This window comes from Pteronotus mesoamericanus, unplaced genomic scaffold (genome assembly GCF_021234165.1).
Source record: "Pteronotus mesoamericanus isolate MK-2021 breed Mesoamerican mustached bat unplaced genomic scaffold, CSHL_Meso_final scaffold_533, whole genome shotgun sequence".
In the NCBI taxonomy this organism is placed as follows: domain Eukaryota; kingdom Metazoa; phylum Chordata; class Mammalia; order Chiroptera; family Mormoopidae; genus Pteronotus; species Pteronotus mesoamericanus.
In genome coordinates, this window is record NW_026555320.1 from 2143433 (window position 1) to 2163738 (window position 20306).

Here is a 20306-nt window from a genome sequence, read left to right on the forward strand (position 1 = left end):
GACATCAGCTTGTATGTTTACAGAAGGAGAGGAAATATTGGATCAAGTGAGAGTCTTTAACACTGCAGCCAGTGAATAACAAAAAACCTACAGATGTATTCGTTTAGGGTTTTCTTTACGATGACAGTTGCTAAAACTTAAATACTTCCCACCTGGCTCCTTACAGCTAAGTCCAGTGTCCTTCTGTTTCCAGTAGAAATAGAAAGTTTTGCGGAGTTGGCGACCAGGCCGTATTGCCATGGTTCCTGTTAAGTGTACAGGGATAGAATGGCCCCTTTTCTCTCCAGCTTGTTGCAGGGGTGGGGGGTGGACAAATGTCCAGATGACTACTTTTGTGAAGAACCTAGAAAACAGTCAACAAAGAATTTTTTTTGAGAGCAGTCTCATTACTTTACTAGCTCAAGGGAATTGTTGAGAAATAGTCTGCCCTTCATGCAGTTCACAGAAACCGGAGCAAAACTGAACTGAAACGTGAGACAGCTCACCTGCAGCTCATTTTTCTATAAGTAGAGGGATTTCATTCATCTGACTTTGGTGAACCAGAGTATTTTGTGGAGGTGACATTTCCATACAACTGGAAAAGCTCAAACATGCTTTCAGACTTTTAAAGGTCATTATGATGTCAGCGTTTTTAAATGTACAACATATTTTCACTCTTTCTCGAATGGGGTGCTGGTTCTCAGCTTCAGCGGTTCCGGGATGTGTCTGCGCTTTGGGGCTTCAGGTTCGCATGGGCGGCGAAGTGGAGACGGCTAAAATGCAGTCACTGTGAGTAAAGCGGTGACCTAGGACATCTGCCCCTACACTCCTGCGGGCCCCTGAGAGCTGGGGCTGAAACACCCCGATGATGCCTGACCCGGGGCGGGGAGGTGGGGCCCACATTGCTGGGGGCGGAGTCTGATCTGTAAGGATTCGGGACCAGACTCTGCGCTGTGTGTTTGCCGTTGAGTGTGCTCACGCTTCAAGCCTTGATATGCAAGGTTTTTCAACACACACAGAAAAAACCTTCTGATGAGAAATCAGAGGATGGACAATTTGGGGTAAATAAATGCTGGCTCATCCATTTTATTCTTTTTAAATCTTTCCCATTGTATTTTTTATAAAAGATTTCATTTATTTATTTTTAGAGAGAAGGGAGGGAAGAAAGAGAGGGAGAGAAACATCGACCTTGCAGGCACCCAACCAGGGGCCTGGCCTGCAACCCAGGCACGTGCCCCGACTGGGACCTGAACCAGTGGCCTTTCGGTTTGCAGGATGATGCCCAACCCACGGAGGCACAGCAGTCAGGGCTGGTTCACCCATTTTAATGGCAAGTGATCTTTTTATAACTGGCCCTCAGCGGAAGCTGGAAGTATTGATAAGATGGCAGTCTGAGACAGCAGCAGAGCTTCCTGATGCCTTAGGAGAATTTGTAGCATGAAAAGAACTTCTTAAAAAGACATCTCTAGCTGATGTCAAAAGTGCTTAAGTGTCTTCAAAGGTGTCTCCACCAACCAACCCAAATGAACCACCCTGACCGCCAGGGCCTCAGGGACGCACAGAATGTTAAAGGAGGAAAGGACCCGCTCGCTGCAGTAAAAAAAGGCAGGAGACATGCGCGTGGTGGATAAAAGCTTTATCATAAATACGGTGTCTTCAGTTACAAGATGCTCTGTTTGAGTTATATACATTTTAGAAAACTTATATACAGATAAATAACTTTAAATGGATTGTAAGTAGTGTTCTTGGTCTTTCCTACACGGACTTGGCCGTCATGCTCAAATACAACAGGAAGTTAGGTGGACTCTTGCCCTCCCAGCGGCCCTGGCTGGTTTTTTTGGTGGCGCTAAGACACGAGGGGCAGGGCCGTCCGCAGCGGCTCCTCCAGCACCCGTGCCAGAGGCCGGCTGGGCTTGCGCGTGGGAGTCGGGGCGATTTTTGTCGAGAGGACTGGTCCTGGGCCCGCAGTGAGGGACCTCGACTTAGAGAAATTCTAATTTCGTGAGTCCCAAATCGAGGCCTTCTTGACGGCCCGTCCAGCCTGTTAGCGAAGAAGAACCCAGCAAACACACAGTCACTGTGACTGAGAAAAGAGGACAAGGTCTGCACCAGGGACATTCCGATCTGTCCTCTCAGGCACTCACTTAAAAAACTCCTTTTCAAACCGATTGAAAAACGATGGCCCTCTCATATCTGGGGGAAAACGTGGCTTCCATTTTATCCCATAAAAATTACAGCCACATTTCAGCTCGCAGTGTGCTCTAATCCGAGGGCTTTCCTAGCATCGAGAAAGCAACTGTCTTTCAGGCTGGCCTTGGACAACCCGCCTCTGTGGTGACACCTAGGAGACAGCCCAGGGAACCTTGGGGGTGGCAGAGGGCCCGAGGGGCCGCCTGGGGCGCAGGGTGGGGGTTCTCCGGGGGGCACCTCCTTCCCCCACGTTCCAGCCTCTTCTTTCTGGACCTGGGAAGATGAGGGGCCGAGAGCTCCTGGGGCCAATACTCGCACAAGCAGCCCAGGCGGTGCCACCTGGAAAGAGCAGCTGGGACACGGAGCGCGCGGCGGCGGCCTCGGGGAGGCCCGCTCTCAGGCCTCGGAGGCTGTGCCTCCGCCCCTCTTGAGGCAGCGCATGATGAAAGCCCCCAGGGCCACCAGGGGGATGCACATGGTGGAGGAGGCCACGAGCAGCCCGATGACGGCCAGGGCGTACGTGGGGTAATCCTTGGTCACGAGCTGGCCCTGAAAGGAGAAGCTGAGCGTCAGCGGCAAGAACCTCCCCAGGCGCCACCTTCTGAGAACATCACGGCCTGCGGGCCCCAGGCCCGGCCGCTCGGCCAGCTCCGCGGCTGGCTGGCAGGCAGGGGCGCTGGGCTGGCGAGCTCCCCTCGTCTGCTCCCTCTTCCACGTACTTCAGCCAGGACCCACAGGACCACTGTTTGGGGGGGGGAGACCCGTAAAGAGTGACCACAGGGATAACCAAGGGCCTAACGTTGGAGGCTGAGGGCAGGGGACCGAGAGGTTGGGGGCGGCCTGGGCTGGCTCGCCGGGCCCTGCTCACGTGCTCTGCTCACGCCACTCACACCATAGGCTAACAGACAGTCTTCCACCCCCTGGGAACGAAATCCAAATTGGCCAGTTCTTCTCTGTGCAACTTATCTGAGGACAACCTGGGCTTGCCAGGACACGCGATGGCTGCCCTGGCTGTTAAAATGCTGCCATGCCAACCTTCTGCCTGGTGGGCAGCTCTGTCCCAGCCACGCCTAGGGCCAGCTGCCCCCTGGGGCAGCCCAAGTGTCCGGGCAAGTCCCGCAGGGCCCAGGAGCCTGCTCCCTGCAGGGTCAGCAGCCGGGGTCGGGGGCCATGCCTCCGGGCTTGCTCAGCCTTTCCTCGGGAGGCCTGTGTGCACTGGACGGAGCCGCGGGCCTGCGGGCCTACAGGCCTGCGGGCCGGAGGCGGGAGGCAGGAGCCCGTGCTTTCTCAGGCGGCCTTTCCCTGCTCCCTAGAGAACACCCACTGGGAATTCTGGAGGGATCTCTGTTTACTGCAATACCTGTTGAAAAGCTCGAAGCCCGGCTCTGCTGACCCGGGCTGACCCTGGGTGACGTTCCCATGTTCTGACAGATAACCTGCCCGCACCACGGCAGGAGCTCCCTGGTTTCAGAATCTAAGGCCCGTGCCCTCCAGGGAGCTTGGGGTCCCAGAGGGGAGGTACCTGGGAGGCGTCCCAGGCTTGGTACTGCAGGGTCCCCGTGAGGATGTAGTCACTCAGGTAGAAGAGCAAGAGGCTGACGATGATGAGCGGGCTCACGAAGGCCCACATGGCCTTCCAGTACCAGTTCAGGGGGCGGCCCGTCATGGCCTGAAGGTCACTTGCAAATCTATTTGGAAAACGGGAGAGAACGTCGGGATTATGCATGCTCTTGGGATGAAGGGGACCCCAGCTTGCACCACTCAAGTCTGATTGCAGCTATGGGGCCTCCCTCTCTGTCCCTTCTGGGGACAGGGGTGCTGGGTATGGGGACGGATGAAGGGCTGAGGCCGTTACAGAGCAGGGGCAAAGCGACCACCCCGCAGAGAAATGGATGTCGGGAGACGTTTTCCTGGGCCAACCTTCACGCGAAGGCTGCTGGCGTAGACCGGAGGGCCGCACCCAGCAGCGGCAGGAACAGGTAGCGCGGGACATCGGTCCAGGTGGCCTCAATGCCAGGGGACCGCCAGGGGACCCCCAGGGGCAGCTCTGCCCCACCCTTCCCGCCCTGGTGTCTGCCAGTAACTCTACTGCCCACTAGAAAGAATCCTAGAGGGAGGCCCGGCTGAGTAGGTCGCTGGTTATAGTGTCGTGCTGCTACACCAGGAAAAGTAGAACAAGTCAGTGTTTCTCACTTCCTTCCTCTCACTCTCTAAAAATCAATACATTTAAAAATTTAAAAAATAAACAAAACACCCCCCCCCCCCAGGGGAATCTCCTGTGTCCCCTGAAACCACAGCAGGTTTTCTGGGTTGGGTGGACAGAGAGCCAGGCCCGGGACTGGAGGCAGAGTCGGGGGCGGGGGAGGGTGCGGTGGCGGTGGTTGGAGCCAGGAGCAAGCGGCCGCCGCCCGCCGCTGTGGTCAGTCACACTGCAGACTGTCTTTCTTTCCTTTTCTTTAAATGGACTCTTTTGCCTAAGTTTAGTGATAGCATCACAGCGCCCATTTTATTGTGGGTTGGACAGGCTAATCAATCACATGCTTTTCAATATACACACAGATCAGTTTGGCAAACGCTGACCTGCCACCTCCCCGTTTCACAGCGGGGAAGCACCGAGGCCCAGGGCAGAGAAGGGGCTTGTTGGAAGGCTCCCAGGGTGTGGCAGACCCAGAACAGGGGCTTTAAAACTGCTCCCCGTGAGGGGAGAAGCAGTCGTGCAGGGAGGGTGGGGGGAGCAGGGTGACTGCCAGCAGCGACCTCCGCCTCCTGCTTCTCCTGGACCCATGGCCTGTCCTGAGTTCCCACATGAGCCTGCAGAGACCTCTGCCTGCCCCTGTGTGGCCGCTGACCTAGCTGGACCCTAGGCCGCGAAGACTCACATGCGTGACGTGAATACCTGGGATTTTTAAGACCACACACGGCAGAGAGTGTTGGGGTCTCTTGCCCCTTTACTTCCCCTGCCCTCCACTTCCCTGGATAGAGAAAGGTGGGAAGAGCGGGCTGCAGAAAAAAAAGGCTGCTAGCCCTGTTGCAAAGTGGCCACGAGATGGCGCTGTCCGCTGTGGGCGCAGAAAGACTGCCCTCTGCTGGTCATTCCCAGGTCTAGCTGCTTGCGGCATCCTCAGGACACGGTGCGTTTCTCACTCCATCCCCATCACCTAGCAATACCCACTCTGCACGGGCTGGTGCCCCTCTCCAGAGCCGGCAAGTGGGCCCTGGGCTCTGTCCCTCTGTCCCCAGCTTTTTCTCTTTACCCTGAAACACCCAGCCTCTCAGATGGCCCACCTTTCTCTCTCTGTAGAAAGGCATTTCCTAGGTGACCAGTTTGTCCCAGGACTTACTTAACCCGGGACTTCCTGGGTTTAGCACTGAAAGCCCCAACATCCCAGGAACCCCTTCTTTCCCAGGAGAAAGGCATGAATCCATGTTACTAGCTGTGGAGGAGAAGTGGGGATGGGTCAAAAGCCATTTCCTGACCACAGAGGTTTTAGAAAGGCTGCAAATTACACATCCCTCTTGGAGAGTCGCAACTGTCTCCAAGGCTCTGAGAAACCTGGCTTTAACTTGTGTCCTGAAGTTATTTGATCATGGAAATCCCTCAGCAGGGCTTCCAAAGAGACAGTGGGAAACCCGGCCGGAGGCCGGCTCCCAGAGGCTGTGGCTGGTCCCCCACCCGCCTCTGAGTCGGTCTGGAAGACGATGAAGGGGTGAGGAACCACCTGGTACAGCCCTTCTCATCAGGCTCACATTCGAGCGGCGATTCCCAGAATGCAAAGGGTCTTGGACCCCTGGAGGTGTTAAAATGCAGGGTCTGACTCAGAGGCTTAGGGGGGCACTGAGACCCTGCATTCTAACACGCTCCCTGATTCTAACAAGCCGCGACTCTGGGACCACACTCGGCGTGGTTCTCACGGGCTCAGCTGGAGCCTGAACCCCATTAGGACCTACCTAACCGCCGCCCTAGTGGCGCCAGAGCCCAGGGTCTGCGTGAGAGCTGGCCCCCAGGTCTGAAAGCTGCTCCCAGCCCGCAGTTCCCAGCCCGGTCACCCACTCTGTCACTGGGAGATGTAAACACTCCAGGGCTGCACTGGGCCCCGGGGTTGAGAACCTCACACCCTGAGTCTGCCCAACGTCTAAGGTCTGAGTTATCAACTGGATTTTGGTCAGTGAGCTTGAAAAATGCTGGTGTTGGTCAAGGGTTAGAGCCAGTGGGGTCCAGCAGGGTCAGCCGGCCCTTTCATCAAAGGTGAGAGCCCGGGAAATAGGGAAGCTGTGGTTGCAGGCACACAGAAGAGGAAGGGAGGCAGAGAATTATCTGTGGTCTGGGGCAGATTCAAGGCCCCGACAAAGGCTGAGCTGAACGTGCAGCGTGCGCTGAGAGAGGGCTTTTCCGGGTGGGGTGCAGGGTGCGGGGTGGGGGTGGCGGCTCCCCAGCAGCTGGGGGCGGGGCCTCCTCACCTCCTCAGTCCATACACATAGCACACGGCCGCGATCTCCACCAGGACGATGAGAAGCAGGGACAGCGTGGCTGCGTAGTCATTGAAGATGTCGAACCAGTAGTTGCCGGCCTCCGTGGTGAACACCATGCCGATGGCACAGCTGACGAGGCACACCAGACCTGGGGCCACAAGAGCACCTGCTCACCCAGTTTTCTGGGGGGCAGCCAAGCCGTGGACGCTACGGGGACTCTGGCTGATCAGCTCCTCCTCGTGGGCTGGGAGAGCTGTCATGGTCTGGCCTCTCTGAATGTGTATACCGTGTGCGTCTGCGTGTGTTTGGGCGTGAGGGAGGGAAGAAGGTGTCCCAAGGAGGGTCGGCCAGTGTCACTGGTGGTAATTCATGGAGCTATCCAGCAGGGGGCACCAGCTCAAGGGAAAAGAGAACGTTGTGGGCCTTCCTGAGGGGGGAGCTGGCCCAGGCTGAGTCTCCTGATACCATTTATCTCAACAACTCAGTCCCTGAGCTCATGGGAGGTGCACTGGGACAGGAGATGCCAGCTGCTGGGTGACCCTCAAAGGACTTCCTGGCGAGGATTCCTGTCTGAGCAGAAGTGGGAGGGCGAAGGCAAGAGAAGACTCCAATGTTGACTCCGCTCCCACTCTGTCCCAGGCACTGAGTCCGTGAGCCTCTGAGACGGGTCACGGGAGCCCCCGTGCAGAGGCGGGGAAGCCCAGGCTCAGAGACGCTGAGTAGCTTTCCCCGTGTCGCCCAGCACATAAATGGCGGAGTCAGGATTCAGACACAGGCCCCGCGTCCTTCAGGATCTGGGTTCCTGTCCCGGTCTCCTTCGCCTGCCTCTCTGGGGCACCCCATGCAGTATCTGACTCAAGCTCCCACCTGCCCGTTCTACGGCTCCACCACGTACCACCCGCCACCACGCCCTGTCCCGTGGGGGACACACGGGAGGACGGGGTAGCAGGACTTCAAGGAGATGGGACGGGAGCTGGGTTGGGAGGAGGGACATCCTGGAAGTGGAGGGACAGTGTCATCAAAGGCAGGGGAGGGGCCCGCAGGGTTAGAGTGGAGCAGGTGGGTGGGGGGGTGATTGGAAAACTGGTTCCTTCCCAACAGCCCTGCTGCCCTCCAGCGGCAGAGCTGCAGACCAAAGGTGGTGTCTGCTCTTACGATGACCCATCACACGGGCAGCACAGGGACAGACAATTGCTGGTCGCAACCATGTGGGTGGGTCTCAGAGTTTGCGTGAAGACAGCACCCACAGAGTCCGTACCGTGTGACGTCATGTTTGTGAGTCAAGAAAGGGGGAAACAAACACCCAATGGTGGCTGTGGGAACACAGGGGACTTTGGGAGCGGGGATGGGCTCTCTAGAGCGGGAGCGAGGCTCTGGGTCCGGACCTAGTGGTGGTCACTTGGGCGGACACACATGTAAAATTCATGGAGCGTGGGCTTCAGGAATGTACTCGCTATAATTGTTATGCCTCAACTGAACAAAAGCGGCTTCTCTCCTAGACCGGAGCGGTCTGGGCGCCGCGTTGGGGAGTTTGGCCTCTTCCCAAGGCTGGGGTGGCCAGGGCACGTCCCCGTGGGGTGCAGAACCACATGCACAGGGTGAATCACACGTGCCAGGGCCCAGGCTGCCCAAGAGGTGGAGAAGGTGAGGCCACCATGGGTGGCCACAGCCCCCGTGGCCACTTCTGCAGGAACAAGGCCCCTGTCCATCGGTTTGTCCTCACATCCCGCCCCCCGCTGCAGTCCCGCCGCCTTCCCCAGCCTGCCACCTACCCGAGATGGCCTCCTTGGGCAGGCGTCTGGAAATGGCCTTGCTGTCGGTCAGCGGGGTGAGGATGGCGGCCGTGTTGCCCAGCATGCTCCCGATGCCCAGCATCAGCAGCATGAAGAAGTACAGCACCGACCACAGCTGGGACACCTCCATGTTTTTAATGGCCTCGGTGTAGACGATGAAAGCCAGGCCGGTGCCCTGGACTGCCTGCCCACGGAGAGAAGACCCCAGTTACACACGCAAGGGGCGACCGCTCCTCAAACACACCCGAGGACGGCCGGCGGCAGGGTTGGGGGTGGGGCGGGGAGGTGCCGTGGAGCTGCTGCGAGAGGCCGCACACCGGGGCTGGATGTCCCATCTGTAGACCAGCCCGCGGGCTCGGCTGGGCAGACAGAGATGGGAGCTGTCAGGAGTCCATACGTGTGAGGAGGCATTTCCGTCAACTGGGGACACCAAGTTCCTCTCTCCTGCCCCAACTCACATAAATTCTGGCTAAAACATCATAAAACAATGTTTGGGTAATTTCTGCTTCCGCCGTCGCGACTGATGGGTGTTGGAGGCCTCGGGGGCTGGCGGCTGAGGCGGGATGGCAGGCGCGCACTGGCGGGGGGCGGCCGGGCCAGCAGGCAGCAGGGATGGGCAGGGCGGCTCGCGGCTGGGTCCCTGCGGTGGGGACACTGTGGGGGGACACGGAGCCTGGAGCTCCTGCTTAAAGACACCCCCCCGTCCCCAGAGGCAGGGGTTGAAAGGGGTCATGCCTGCTGTGTCCCCTGGCTACCAGCATCAGAAGACCAGGAGCAAGCCCTCTCTGGGGGAAAGGTTCCCTGAGGGGGGCCCCCAGGGCGCCCAGAGACAGTGAGCTGCGGAGATTTACAACCCCCCCGAGCAGGTGAGCCGCTATGACTGAGGAGTCAGCAGGAAAAGAAAAGGGGACTAGGAGCGCCCTTCCCAAGAGTAGCCCACGTTGGGATGCCACATTCAGAATAGAAACAGGCTCAGTGACATTCCAGCGGGGACCGCGGGCCTGTCAGCTCTGGGTGCAGGCCGTGGAGGTCCCACTCGTAGAGAATCTACAGATACCAAACCGACTGAAGTTGACCTGCTTTTTATGATTATTATGAGCTGACAATTTTCAGCCCTGTCGGTAATAAAACTCTCCTCCCCACCGAGGGCGACGGGTCTCCCTCCAACCCCTCCTCCCCCCATCCTCGGCCCTTCCCGCTACCACCAGCCAGCTCCGCAGGGTGTATTTAAAGAAACAAGAGCTGGAATTACCAAGACACACAGACATGGGAAACTATTGGAATGGAAAGCGACCATACCCGGACCCACAGACCCAGGATGCCCACCCCCACCCTCGTCCCCACCCTCGTCCCAGGCCAGGGTGGAATGAATGAAGACACACCCAGGCTCAGACTGCAGAGGCCGAGGACAAAGGGGGGCTGAGGAGAGGAATCAGGGAGGACGACGGGGGAGCCAGGTGGCGACAGAGGAGGAAAGCGGAGGGTGTACTTCAACAGCAGGACTGGAAGCCAGAATCACAAGGGAAGTGTCTTCAAAGTGTTGAGAGCAAATGGCTGTCAACCTGGAATGATCTACTCAGGGGAAAACTGTCTTTATTTTTTAAGATTTTATTTATTTTTAGAGAGAGGGGAGGGAGGGAGAAAGAGAGGGAGAGAAACATCAACAGGTAAGAGATACGTCTACCAGTAGCCTCTCGCACACCCCGCACCGGGGACCTGGCCTGCAACCCAGGCATGTGCTCTGACTGGGAATTGAACGGATAACCTCTCGGTTCACAGGCCGACGCTCAATCCACTGAGCCACACCAGCCGTGGCAAAGCCATCTTTAAAAAATGGGGGCCAAACAGAAGCCAACTCACAGGGACAGAGAACAAACGATGGTACAAGATGGAGGGCTGGTTGGGGAGGTGTGTGAGAAAGGGGAAGGAGTCAAGAGGTACAAATTACCAGTTGTAAAAGTAGTCACAGGAGGGAAAGTCAGCATAGGAATATAGTCAGTAATATCGCAACAACTACGCATGGTGCCAGGCGGGCCCTGGAATTACTGGGGTGATCGCTTTGTACGTCATGTAAGTGTCTAATCACCATGCTGTGCACCTGCAGCTAATATAACATTGTATGTCAACTCTAATTGGAAAATAGATTAATTTCTGAAAGTGGGGGCCAAATAGGGATATTGACATGTAAATAAAGCCCGACAACATTTCTCATTAAAAACCTGCTGTAAAGAAGCGCATTTTAAGGGGGAAAAAGCAAACCCCAGAGGGTGGCTGGGCCGCAAGAACAAATGGTGAGTAAATATGACAGCTAATGAAGGTAAACACAAACACCATCTGTATAAAGTACCAATAATATCCAATTTATGAGTTTAAATATGGCAGAGCTGGACAAATGTGGCATTTAAACCAGGAGGGAGGAGGTGAAGGTGCTCTGAAGTCAAGACAGTATTTAACTTTAGGTTTTAGTAAGTTCAATAGGCATGGAAAATTTTCAAGGAGAGAAATGGAGTATACACATTCCAAACAGTGGAGAATGAAGTGGAATGAGGAAAAAAATCCACAACAGGGGAAAAGCAGTCTAAATAAATCAATAACCACATGATTCTTGGACATTGAGCCAATGTCCAAGTAAGCAAGAAAGACTCCCAGGTGCCAAGAACATTGAGGAAATTTGAACCTGAACAGGAGCTAAAGCCAAAGGCCTCAGGGGCCAGTTGAATGGGAGGGACCTAGGCCCTGAAGGCTGGGGGCCTGGGGACAGAGGGTCAGGGAAGCAGACAGCCAGGAGGAACAAGCGTGGCCTCGTCCACTACAGACAGACCGAGGGTGGCTCCACCCTCAAAGGAAACAAAGGGAACCCTCAAAGGAAACAAAGGGCCAAGGCGCCTCCCAGGTAGCTCCCCGGCAACCACAGCGAGGGGCCTCCGCTGGTCTCTATTCTTGTAAAATGTTCTCCCGAGACACTCTCTAGAAGTAGTCTCTAGGAGCATCAAATATAAGAATTAGACAAAGATGCCCACTCTCATTTCTGCTTCCGCTGTGCTGGAAGTCCTAGCAAATACAATAGGAAAAAGAGAAAGCGAGGTAAGGGTTGAAAAGATAAACACAAGCAGGTGATTTAGGAGTTCACACAGAAAACGGAAGTACGTATATAGACAAATAGAAGAATCAATAAGAGAATTCATCAAGGTTGCTAGATACAAGATCAGCATACCAAAACCTTTAGCTCTTTCGCAACAAAAATAAGCAATGATAGAAAGAGGAAAGAAAGACACCATTCACAATAGCCACAAAACAGTAAGGTGCCTAGATTAAAAGCTAATAAAAGATGTGCCAAGATATTCAAGGAGAAAATTAGCTGAAGGATATAAAAGAAGACCTGTGTGTGTGATGAAATAATGTATGTTCCTGAATCAAAAGTCACAAAAAGCCCTGAATCAAAAAAAATATTAATTCTAGCCAATTTACATTTTAAAAAAATCAATGCAATTCTAGAAAAAATTCCTAAAGGAATATTGTCTCTCAGTGGAACTTGTCAAATTCATCCTAAAATTAATGTGAAAAAAAAGGGGTCCCAGCAGAGTAAAGATAATTCTGTAAAATATAAATAAGGATCACTTTAGCAGCAATTTTTTTTTCAAAAGCCAAATATCTAGTAGTGAGGAAATAAATAGATAAATCGTGATGTAGTTGTGTGGTCCAATAAAATGCAGCCCGTAAAATGAGTTAGGAGGTTCCACACATATTATGGACGGATCTCGAAAATAGAATGTCGAATGAGAAAGGTATTCCCCTAGACCCCTTATTTCCGTATACAACACTGCCAACAAAACAACAATATTTAGAGATGTACATGGGCAATAAAAATGTCCACATGAAGAACTTGTCTCTGCTGAGCAGGGAGAGTTTGAAGCCAGCCACAGCGCCCTTTCATTCTGTCTCTAAAACATTCTTTTCTTTTATATATATATATAAAAAAAAAACCTGAACCCCAAATGACACATGTTTACAATTGTTCATTCAGGGTGCTTGTTATATTATTCTTTGTCCTTTCCTGTCCTCTCAAAATTTAAAGGGAGGAAAGGGAAAGGAAGGCAGGGCTCATGAACCTCAAGGCACTTCACAACAACTCGGGCTCAGGCACGGCCAGGATGCGGGGGTCAGGTCTCCCTTTTCCTAGGGGGCGCGGGGCACCGAGTTCTGTCCTCAGCGCCTTAGCCTTACCGTGTCCAGCTCCGCTTCCAAGCTGCAGTTTTTCATCTGCGGGAACACCTCGCTGTATCTGCCGGGGTAGGTGGAGGCCAGGTAGCTCTTCACCTGCTCCAGGTTGCTGGCTGTCAGAAAGCCGTCTTCCAGGTCGAAAGAATTGGTCAGCAGCAGAATCACCCTGCAGAGCACAGCGTCAGGTGGACCTCCACTGATGAGAAAGCTGAACGTGCAACACCAACCGACCGCCCACCCCCCCAGGCTTGGGCACCAGCCTGTAGCCCTGCCTGTTCTTTTCTGATTGGGTGAGGTTCTCAACAGGAGGAAGGAACCTGTTGATTGACGACCTTTTAAATGGTGAGGTATTTTGAATAGCTTTGAAGAAGCCTCAGGTGGGAACAGCGATGACAGGAGGAACCCACCCGCACGGGGGCGAGGCTGTTCTAACCTCGGACCCACACCGTCCCACAGAGCATCCGAGAGGACGGGAACGCCTCCCACCTGTGCCGCCCGCGGGGTACCCACGAGCCCATGTGCACCAAGGAACTGGCTTAAATCAAAATCTAAACTAGTTTAAATACAATTTACATTTACATTTGTAAACAGCCCCTTGGGGCTTGTGACGCACTGCTGGACAGTGTATCTCCTGGGTGTTTTCTGTATTTCAGTAACATTACAGAAAGCAGATCTGTCATTTCTGTGGCTCGGCGAGGGAGCGCTTGGTTGTTTTTGAGGTGGGAGAGGCAGGGCAGAAGAAACTCAGCAAGGGGGTGCCCCTGGCCCCATACCCTTGACCTCTTGGCATCACCCTCTTCCCAGGAGGCCCTTCAGCCCGAGCTTTGAAGGCCGGGCGGCCCGTCGAGGCCCGAGGCGCTTACTTGTTCAGGCAGCTTTCATAGTTGAAGGTGGCCTTGAAGCCGTAGATGGAGAAGGTCACGATGCTGGCGAAGATGGAGGTGGAGCTGTTGATGAGGGACACGATGATCGCATGCCTCTGGCAGTTGCTGGAGGGCTCGTTGTAGCTGGCGAAGGCGATCAGGCTGCCGAAGCCCAGGCCGAGCGAGAAGAAGATCTGGGTGGCCGCGTTGACCCAGGCCTTGGGGTTGGCCAGCTGCTCCATCTGGAAGGCCAGCGGGGATGGGACAGGGCGGATGAGCCCGGGTGGGGTCCCAAAGTCCCAGGTCAGGGGCAGGAGGGGGCCTGGAGAGGCGGGTGGAGGACCGTGCCCGCAGCACGCAGCCTGCCAGAGGCCGGCCAGGACTGGAACCCAGCGTTCCCAGCCTCCTGCTGGTGCTGCGGCCCTGTCTTAGCGGGCGAAACACGTCCCTCCTGTCCTGTCCTCCACAGCTCCGCGCCCGCAGGGGCGTGCCATTGAAAAGTGGGGGGTAGCCCTGGCTGGGGTGGCCCAGTGGCTGAGCGCCAGACTGAGAACCAAAGGGTCGCCAGTTTGATTCCCAGTCAGGGCACAGGCCTGGGTTGCAGGCCAGGTCCCCAGTGGGGGACGCTCAAGAAGTAACTGCACATGGACGTTTCTTTCCCTCTCTCCCTCCCTTCCCCTCTCTCTAAATATAAATTTTTAAAAAAGTGTGGGGTAACATCGCTGTAAAAGGAAGTGAGCCCTGGTCTGTGAGGCAGGCACTGCACGGGCCTGGGCCACCTCCAGAGGCGGGGGGTGAGGTCTGGTGGTGGAGTCCACGTCTGACGTCTGGGTTGAGCCCCCGCAATGCACTGGTGGTGAGGCACTTGAGGGGAGGAGGCTGCTAGCACAGTTATTTTGTTTTCAGAGGCCAAATTTGCTCAATTAAGACTCTGTCCTGCCTGAAAAGGCAACAGTGATGGCGACTGGCTGTGGGTGCGGGCGAAGGACCGCGGAAAACCCTGAAGAATGGGGACTTGCCCCTGTAGGCAAAGCGGTGCCTGGAAGTGGCCAGCAGGAGACCGAGAAGACTAGAGTGATGCTCAGGGCAGATAACTCAGCTCCCGGCTGGAAGGAGGGGCGACTGGGGCCAGGAGGCCAGGCGTGGGGCCGGGCAGCCGCTGGCGGGGGTCGGCGAGGACCAAGAGGGCGAGTGGACAGAAGATCCAATGCCTGAACCTTGGCCAATGTGGCTTAATTGGTTGGGGCGTTGTCTCATGAACTGAAAGGTCATGGGTTCGATTCCCAGTCGGGGCACATGCCTAGATTGTGGATTCGATCAATGTTTCTCTCTCTCTCACATTGATGGCTCTCTCCCTCCCTTTCTCCCTCTTTAACATCAGTGAGTGTGCCCTTGGGTGAGGATTAAACAACAAAAGACTCAATTCCTGAGAGTTCACAGGGCTTGGGGACAGCCTGGCTGAGGCAGTGACTCAGGCCCCTCGGGTAGTCCATGCCCTCCCCTCCCCCGCCTGGAGGGCCCGCACCAGCCTCTTGGGCACTGGGCAGCTTTCCCCCTCCCCGCCCCCGCCCTCTCCCTGAGCTCTGGATGGTGGCAGGATGAACGGAGCGCCCTCAGGGGCCCTGTTCCTCAGCCCCTACCTTGGGCGTGAACATGTATGCCAGGCCGTTGGTGGCTCCGTGCAGCGTGAGGCCCCTGACCAGGTAGATGATGAGCACACAGTAGGGCAGCGACGCAGTGAAATACACCACCTGTGGGCACCAGAGGGCAGAGTCAGCTTCCTGGAGACCCGGTGACCACGGGTGGGGCCCTGGTTGCCCACAACAGACCGGCTGTCCCCAGGAAACCCCACCCCGGAGGGGCAGAGAAGGGTTCAAGGAACGTCAGCCCCAGCAGGAGTATAAGCCCGGGAGGAGGCACCCAGGAGAAAAGGCGTATGACTCAGCCCTGGTGATGTAGCGGGGCCGCTGAAAGCAGCTTCGCGCAGAGGGTCCCAAACTGTGCTGCGTGGCAGGAGCACCTGGCGAGCTTTCAAAGCCCCGCGCTCAGGCTGCTGAGTACCCAATGCTGAGTACTCGGGAACCTCTGGGGGTTGCTACTTGGGGAGTGTGGGTTTGGGGCTGGCTGGTACAGAAACGCTCACCTCCCTAGGTGGAGGCAGGGGGTGAGTCCTTGTGTTGAGATTTTGGGCTGTGACCCCAAGCACCTCTGGCCACCTTTACAGTCACCTAGCAGGTGGCCTGTGCCAGCACGGCGCCCATGCCTCCCCCAGCGCAGCTTCTGCCCCTCGCCTGCCTGCGGAGGGCAGCCTCGCGGCCCCGCCGGCCTTGGCCCCGCCCGCTCCACCAGCCCACCTTGCCGGTGGACTCGGTGCCCCTCAGGATGCACAGGTAGACCACGAGCCAGGCCAGGACGAGGCACAGCGCCGGCTCCCACTGCACGCTGCCGGTCTCCTGGATGGACGGCGAGATGTTGAGGGTTTTCCTGTACCAGAAGTACTGCGTGGAGGACGCCTGCTCACACTCCTCGTCGTAGCCCGTGTGGTTGCCGTTCAGTGGGCAGAGAGACCACGGCAGGGGGTCCTGGGGGTCAGCGCAGCGTTATACAGAGAGGTGAGGGCTGAGGCCAAAGGTCGGGGTGGGGAGGACGGGGCGGGGGGTGGCCCTGACAGGGGGCTCTTGGAACAGAAGGAGGCTCGTCCCCAAATGCCAGGCAGCTGGAGCCCCTGAAGGCAGACAGGGGAGGGTTAGTCAAGGGCACAGGTGGGGCTTGGGAATAGGCGAGAGGTGGGGGGTCGGGGGGAGGTTCACACTCCTTACAACCTTACCGCTGTTGGTTGAGGACCACCAGACTCTACTGTGGGCCCAAGGGGCTGAACACACAAACAAATAAGGGCCGGACCGTCTGTGACAACAGAACTCTGACCCATACCAGCCCTGACTGTCCCCGGGGGGGAGGGGGGCCCTGCCCTCCTGCTCCCGCCCGGCTCTGGCCGCCCACTCACCTGGAAGGAGTGGAAGAGGTACCAGAAGCCCCAGGCGTTGATGACGTTGTAGTACATGGACAGGAAGAAGGAGACCACCACGCTGGCGACGCCTGTGCCAAAGCAGAGGGTGCTGAGGACGTTCTGCCTGCCCCCGCCTGCCGGGCCCTGGCAGCCGCGGCCCCTCCGCTGCGCCCAGGACACCCCTGCAGTGACGCACCGACCCCCCGCCCCTGCCCCGGTGGCAAAACCCCTGCAGCAGGTCTGTGAGAGGCTCGCGGTGATCAGGGCCCACGAGCACCACCAAGCGCTTGTCTCTCCCTCCACCTCTCCCCGTCTTCTGGGACGGGAGGCTGATGACATTTTGGGGAGATCTGAGCAGCAGCTGCTGCGCTGAGAACTTTAGGCACCGCAGGCCCTCACCACGGTGCTGTGACGTGGGCGTGACTACTTCCCCTGCACTGGGGGACGAGGAGGCCCAGAGCTCACTCGAGTGTCCCCCCAACCCCACCCCAGGCAGGACTAGGATTCAAACCTTGCGTTAGACGCCCTTTGTCGCTGCCAAGTACCCCTGGTGCCAGACTTTACGGCTGCTCCCTCTTCGGGTCACCTGAAGTGAGGCCAACCCCTGCCCTGTGGTGGCCGGGAGCAGGGGGTGTAGGGACAGGAGGGAGGCTGTCCCCTGCCTGGTCAGGTGTGCGGGGAACCCAGGGCCGGGAGTGGGGAGAGGAGAGCGGAGCAGAGGAACAGCTGGCAGCTGGCGGTGCTCTGGAGCCAGGCCACAGCACCCCCAGCCGCTGTGCGCCCCTCTGCCGACCCCAGGCTCAGGGACTTCTCACGAAGTAGTTTGAAAGTGATCCTGGTGTTGTATTTATATCACGGTATCAGCAAAAGCTGCAGGCCAGGCCTTCCCCCACTCCACCCGGAGAGCGGCTGTTACACATTCACCGGCGGCTGGCACAGCCATCTGGCCTCTTCTACTGCACAGCAAGGGACGCCTCGGAGAAGCCCCCTGGGATTGCTCGCTCAGGCACATCGTCAACCACACACCTCCGCGCTAAACATTAACAGCCATTCGACACGGGGTGGCAGTTCGGGTTAGGAGATGACTCGTGAGGACACGGGACACGTTTCTTTGGCACCTGAGGCAAGTCGCGTACAAATTTACACCCTCCTTGCCCCCGAAATGTCACTCTGCCTTCCTGTCTGGGGCGGGAGGGTGGGCAGGACAGAGCACGCCCATCGCCGGTTAAAGTTCCTCCTGCTGACAGCGGCAGCCCAGGAGCACGAGGGCGAGGCCAGTTAGCCACGTTCCCGAGGCGCGCGGGACACCGGCGCCAGGGAGCCCTGGGCAGGCCGGCTGTGGGGCTGCGCCCCTTACCGCCCACGTGTGCCCAGCTTCTGTTTGACATCCTGCCAACCTCTCAGTGGTGAGAAGAAGATTAAATGAGCCTATGCACATATACTGTGCAGCTAGCACCTGGCACACAGTAGGTGCTCACTGACAGGGGACGCCGTTACTGAGAGACAGCAGGGGCCAGTTCCCAGGATGCTTGTTAGCTCAGACCCTGGCTCACAGCTCCATCTGGGCGGCCGTTTCCTCATTGCAGACAAACCTGAGGTCCAGGGAAGCGACGTGGTCTCAGTTTCCACCCGCACCTCTGCCCTTTCTCACTGTCCTGGGGAAGGGAACCAGCCCTTCGCAGCCCATATTCTAGGGCAGCCTCTCCTGGGCCACCTGTCCACCCCACTCAAGGGCTCTCTCTTGGCCTTGTGCTTGCCCTTTGCTCCCAGCCACACCCAGCTGCTCAGGATACAGGAAGGGGGTCTCCCGGGGCGGGGGAGGGGGATGACTGGAGAGCGCCCACGTACCGACACCGCTCAGGTAGGGGCTGATGGTCCTCCAGGCGCCGATGCTGCCCTGGCGCATGCGCTGTCCGACGGCCAGTTCCAGGTACAGGAGCGGCATTCCCTCCACGATGAGCATGATGACATAGGGCACCAGGAAACTTCCTGTGGGCACCCAGAGCCGACAGCCAGGTTATTACCAATGGGCCGCACTCTGCTGCCCACCTAACCATTCTGCCAACGTCCTTCCATCCATCCTCCCTTCCTCCCTCCCATCTTTCCACTTGTCCATTCATCCCTCTATCTTTCTATTTACCTTCCACCTTTCTGCTTTCACACTCTTCCACCTTCCCACACATCCACCTTTCCATCATTCCTCTCACCCATCTATCATCTATCCACCCACCCATCCTACCATCCATCCATCCACCCACCCATCCTACCATACACCCACCCATCCTACCATACACCCACCCATCCTATCATCCATCCATCCACCCACCCATCCTACCATCCATCCATCCACCCACCCATCCTACCATCCATCCATCCACCCACCCATCCTACCATCCATCCATCCACCCACCCATCCTACCATCCATCCATCCACCCACCCATCCTATCATCCATCCATCCACCCACCCATCCTACCATCCATCCATCCACCCACCCATCCTACCATCCATCCATCCACCCACCCATCCTACCATCCATCCATCCACCCACCCATCCTACCATCCAACCATCTACTCACCCATCCTATCATCCATCCATCCACCCACCCATCCTACCATCCATCCATCCACCCACCCATCCTACCATCCATCCATCCACCCACCCATCCTACCATCCACCCACCTACCCACCTATTCATCCTTCTCTCTTTGCTCTTTTCTACTCATCCACCCATCTATCTCTTCAGCCATCCATCCATGGGTGACATGCGACCATGTCAGTGAAAATCTTACACAATGTCATGCTGCAGAGCACATCATACCCTTACTGTATGTTTAGGGTATATTTTATTGCATGCACAGATTTCATTTTTTGCTCGCATGTTATTTGGAATTTAGATCCACACTTCCTTACGTAGTTTTTTTGTTATCAACTCTAGTAAAATGAATTTAAGGGCTGGACTAGCCACATTGAAACTGGATGCAACTTTAAAAGAAGAGATACATCATGTAGCACATGAAGCTTTTATTCTTCTGGTCTCCAGAGGAATATACAGGGAATAAACCTTCATGTGGCTGATGAACAGTCACCTAGGTGGGTGCATCTGAGCCCATGGGCTAGATTTTAATACTTAAAATCTAGCCTCCAAGAATTGGTAATAGCGACTGTCTTCCTCAGTAACCTAAACCTCCTAAGATAGTTTCTTAGACTTTTTACTTATTTTTATTTTTTAGAGAGGGGGAAAGAAGGGAGAATGAGAGGGGGAGAAACATCGATCCAGGATGAACCTACAACCTAAGCATGTGCCCTGACCAGGGATCGAACGAGCAGAACGGCGCCCAACCCACCGAGCCACATCCATCTGGGCTCAGCCGCCATTTAACGGTTCAGGGTCCCAGGCCTCATATCTTCAGAGATAAGGTGGGGGCTTGCTGTGTATGTGTGGGGAGGCAAGGGGGCCCCCAACAGACACAACCTAGGCTACCACCGCCTTTTACGGAGCACCTCTATGTGCATCTGATTTATTTAGTAGCCTTCAGCCTAAAATTTCGTTTTTAATGAAATGTGACTGGTATCAAAGTTAAACCCACAGGTTTCTAAGGAGCCACCTGCAGGCAAGTGTCCTGGGTGACACTGGGGAGCCAGAGAGTGTCAGTAGAGCTACAGACGCCCTCCCCACTGCCGGACACACGGGCAGAGCCAGGCAGCCTGCTGGGGGTGTGGGTGGGGGCACCCACATCTGACACCACGCCCTTCCGTGCAGAGGCCTGACCCACTGCTTCT

At 56.3% G+C, this 20306-nt stretch overlaps 1 protein-coding gene across 1 annotated transcript in view; it reads right to left on the reverse strand.

The window, feature by feature from the left end:
• Window positions 1-1693: 1693 nt before the first annotated feature.
• Window positions 1694-20306, reverse strand: part of SLC6A20 (solute carrier family 6 member 20) — a 30531-nt gene continuing 11918 nt past the window's right edge. Inside the window, exons 2-11 of the mRNA XM_054594804.1 lie at window positions 18372-18512; window positions 16521-16612; window positions 15871-16098; window positions 15157-15267; window positions 13517-13758; window positions 12657-12819; window positions 8412-8616; window positions 6628-6787; window positions 3692-3857; window positions 1694-2718 (exon numbers count right to left, since the gene is read on the reverse strand). Coding sequence (XP_054450779.1) covers window positions 2566-2718; window positions 3692-3857; window positions 6628-6787; window positions 8412-8616; window positions 12657-12819; window positions 13517-13758; window positions 15157-15267; window positions 15871-16098; window positions 16521-16612; window positions 18372-18512 — 1661 coding nt within the window. The 3' untranslated portion in view covers window positions 1694-2565. The remainder of the gene's footprint in view (window positions 2719-3691; window positions 3858-6627; window positions 6788-8411; window positions 8617-12656; window positions 12820-13516; window positions 13759-15156; window positions 15268-15870; window positions 16099-16520; window positions 16613-18371; window positions 18513-20306) is intronic.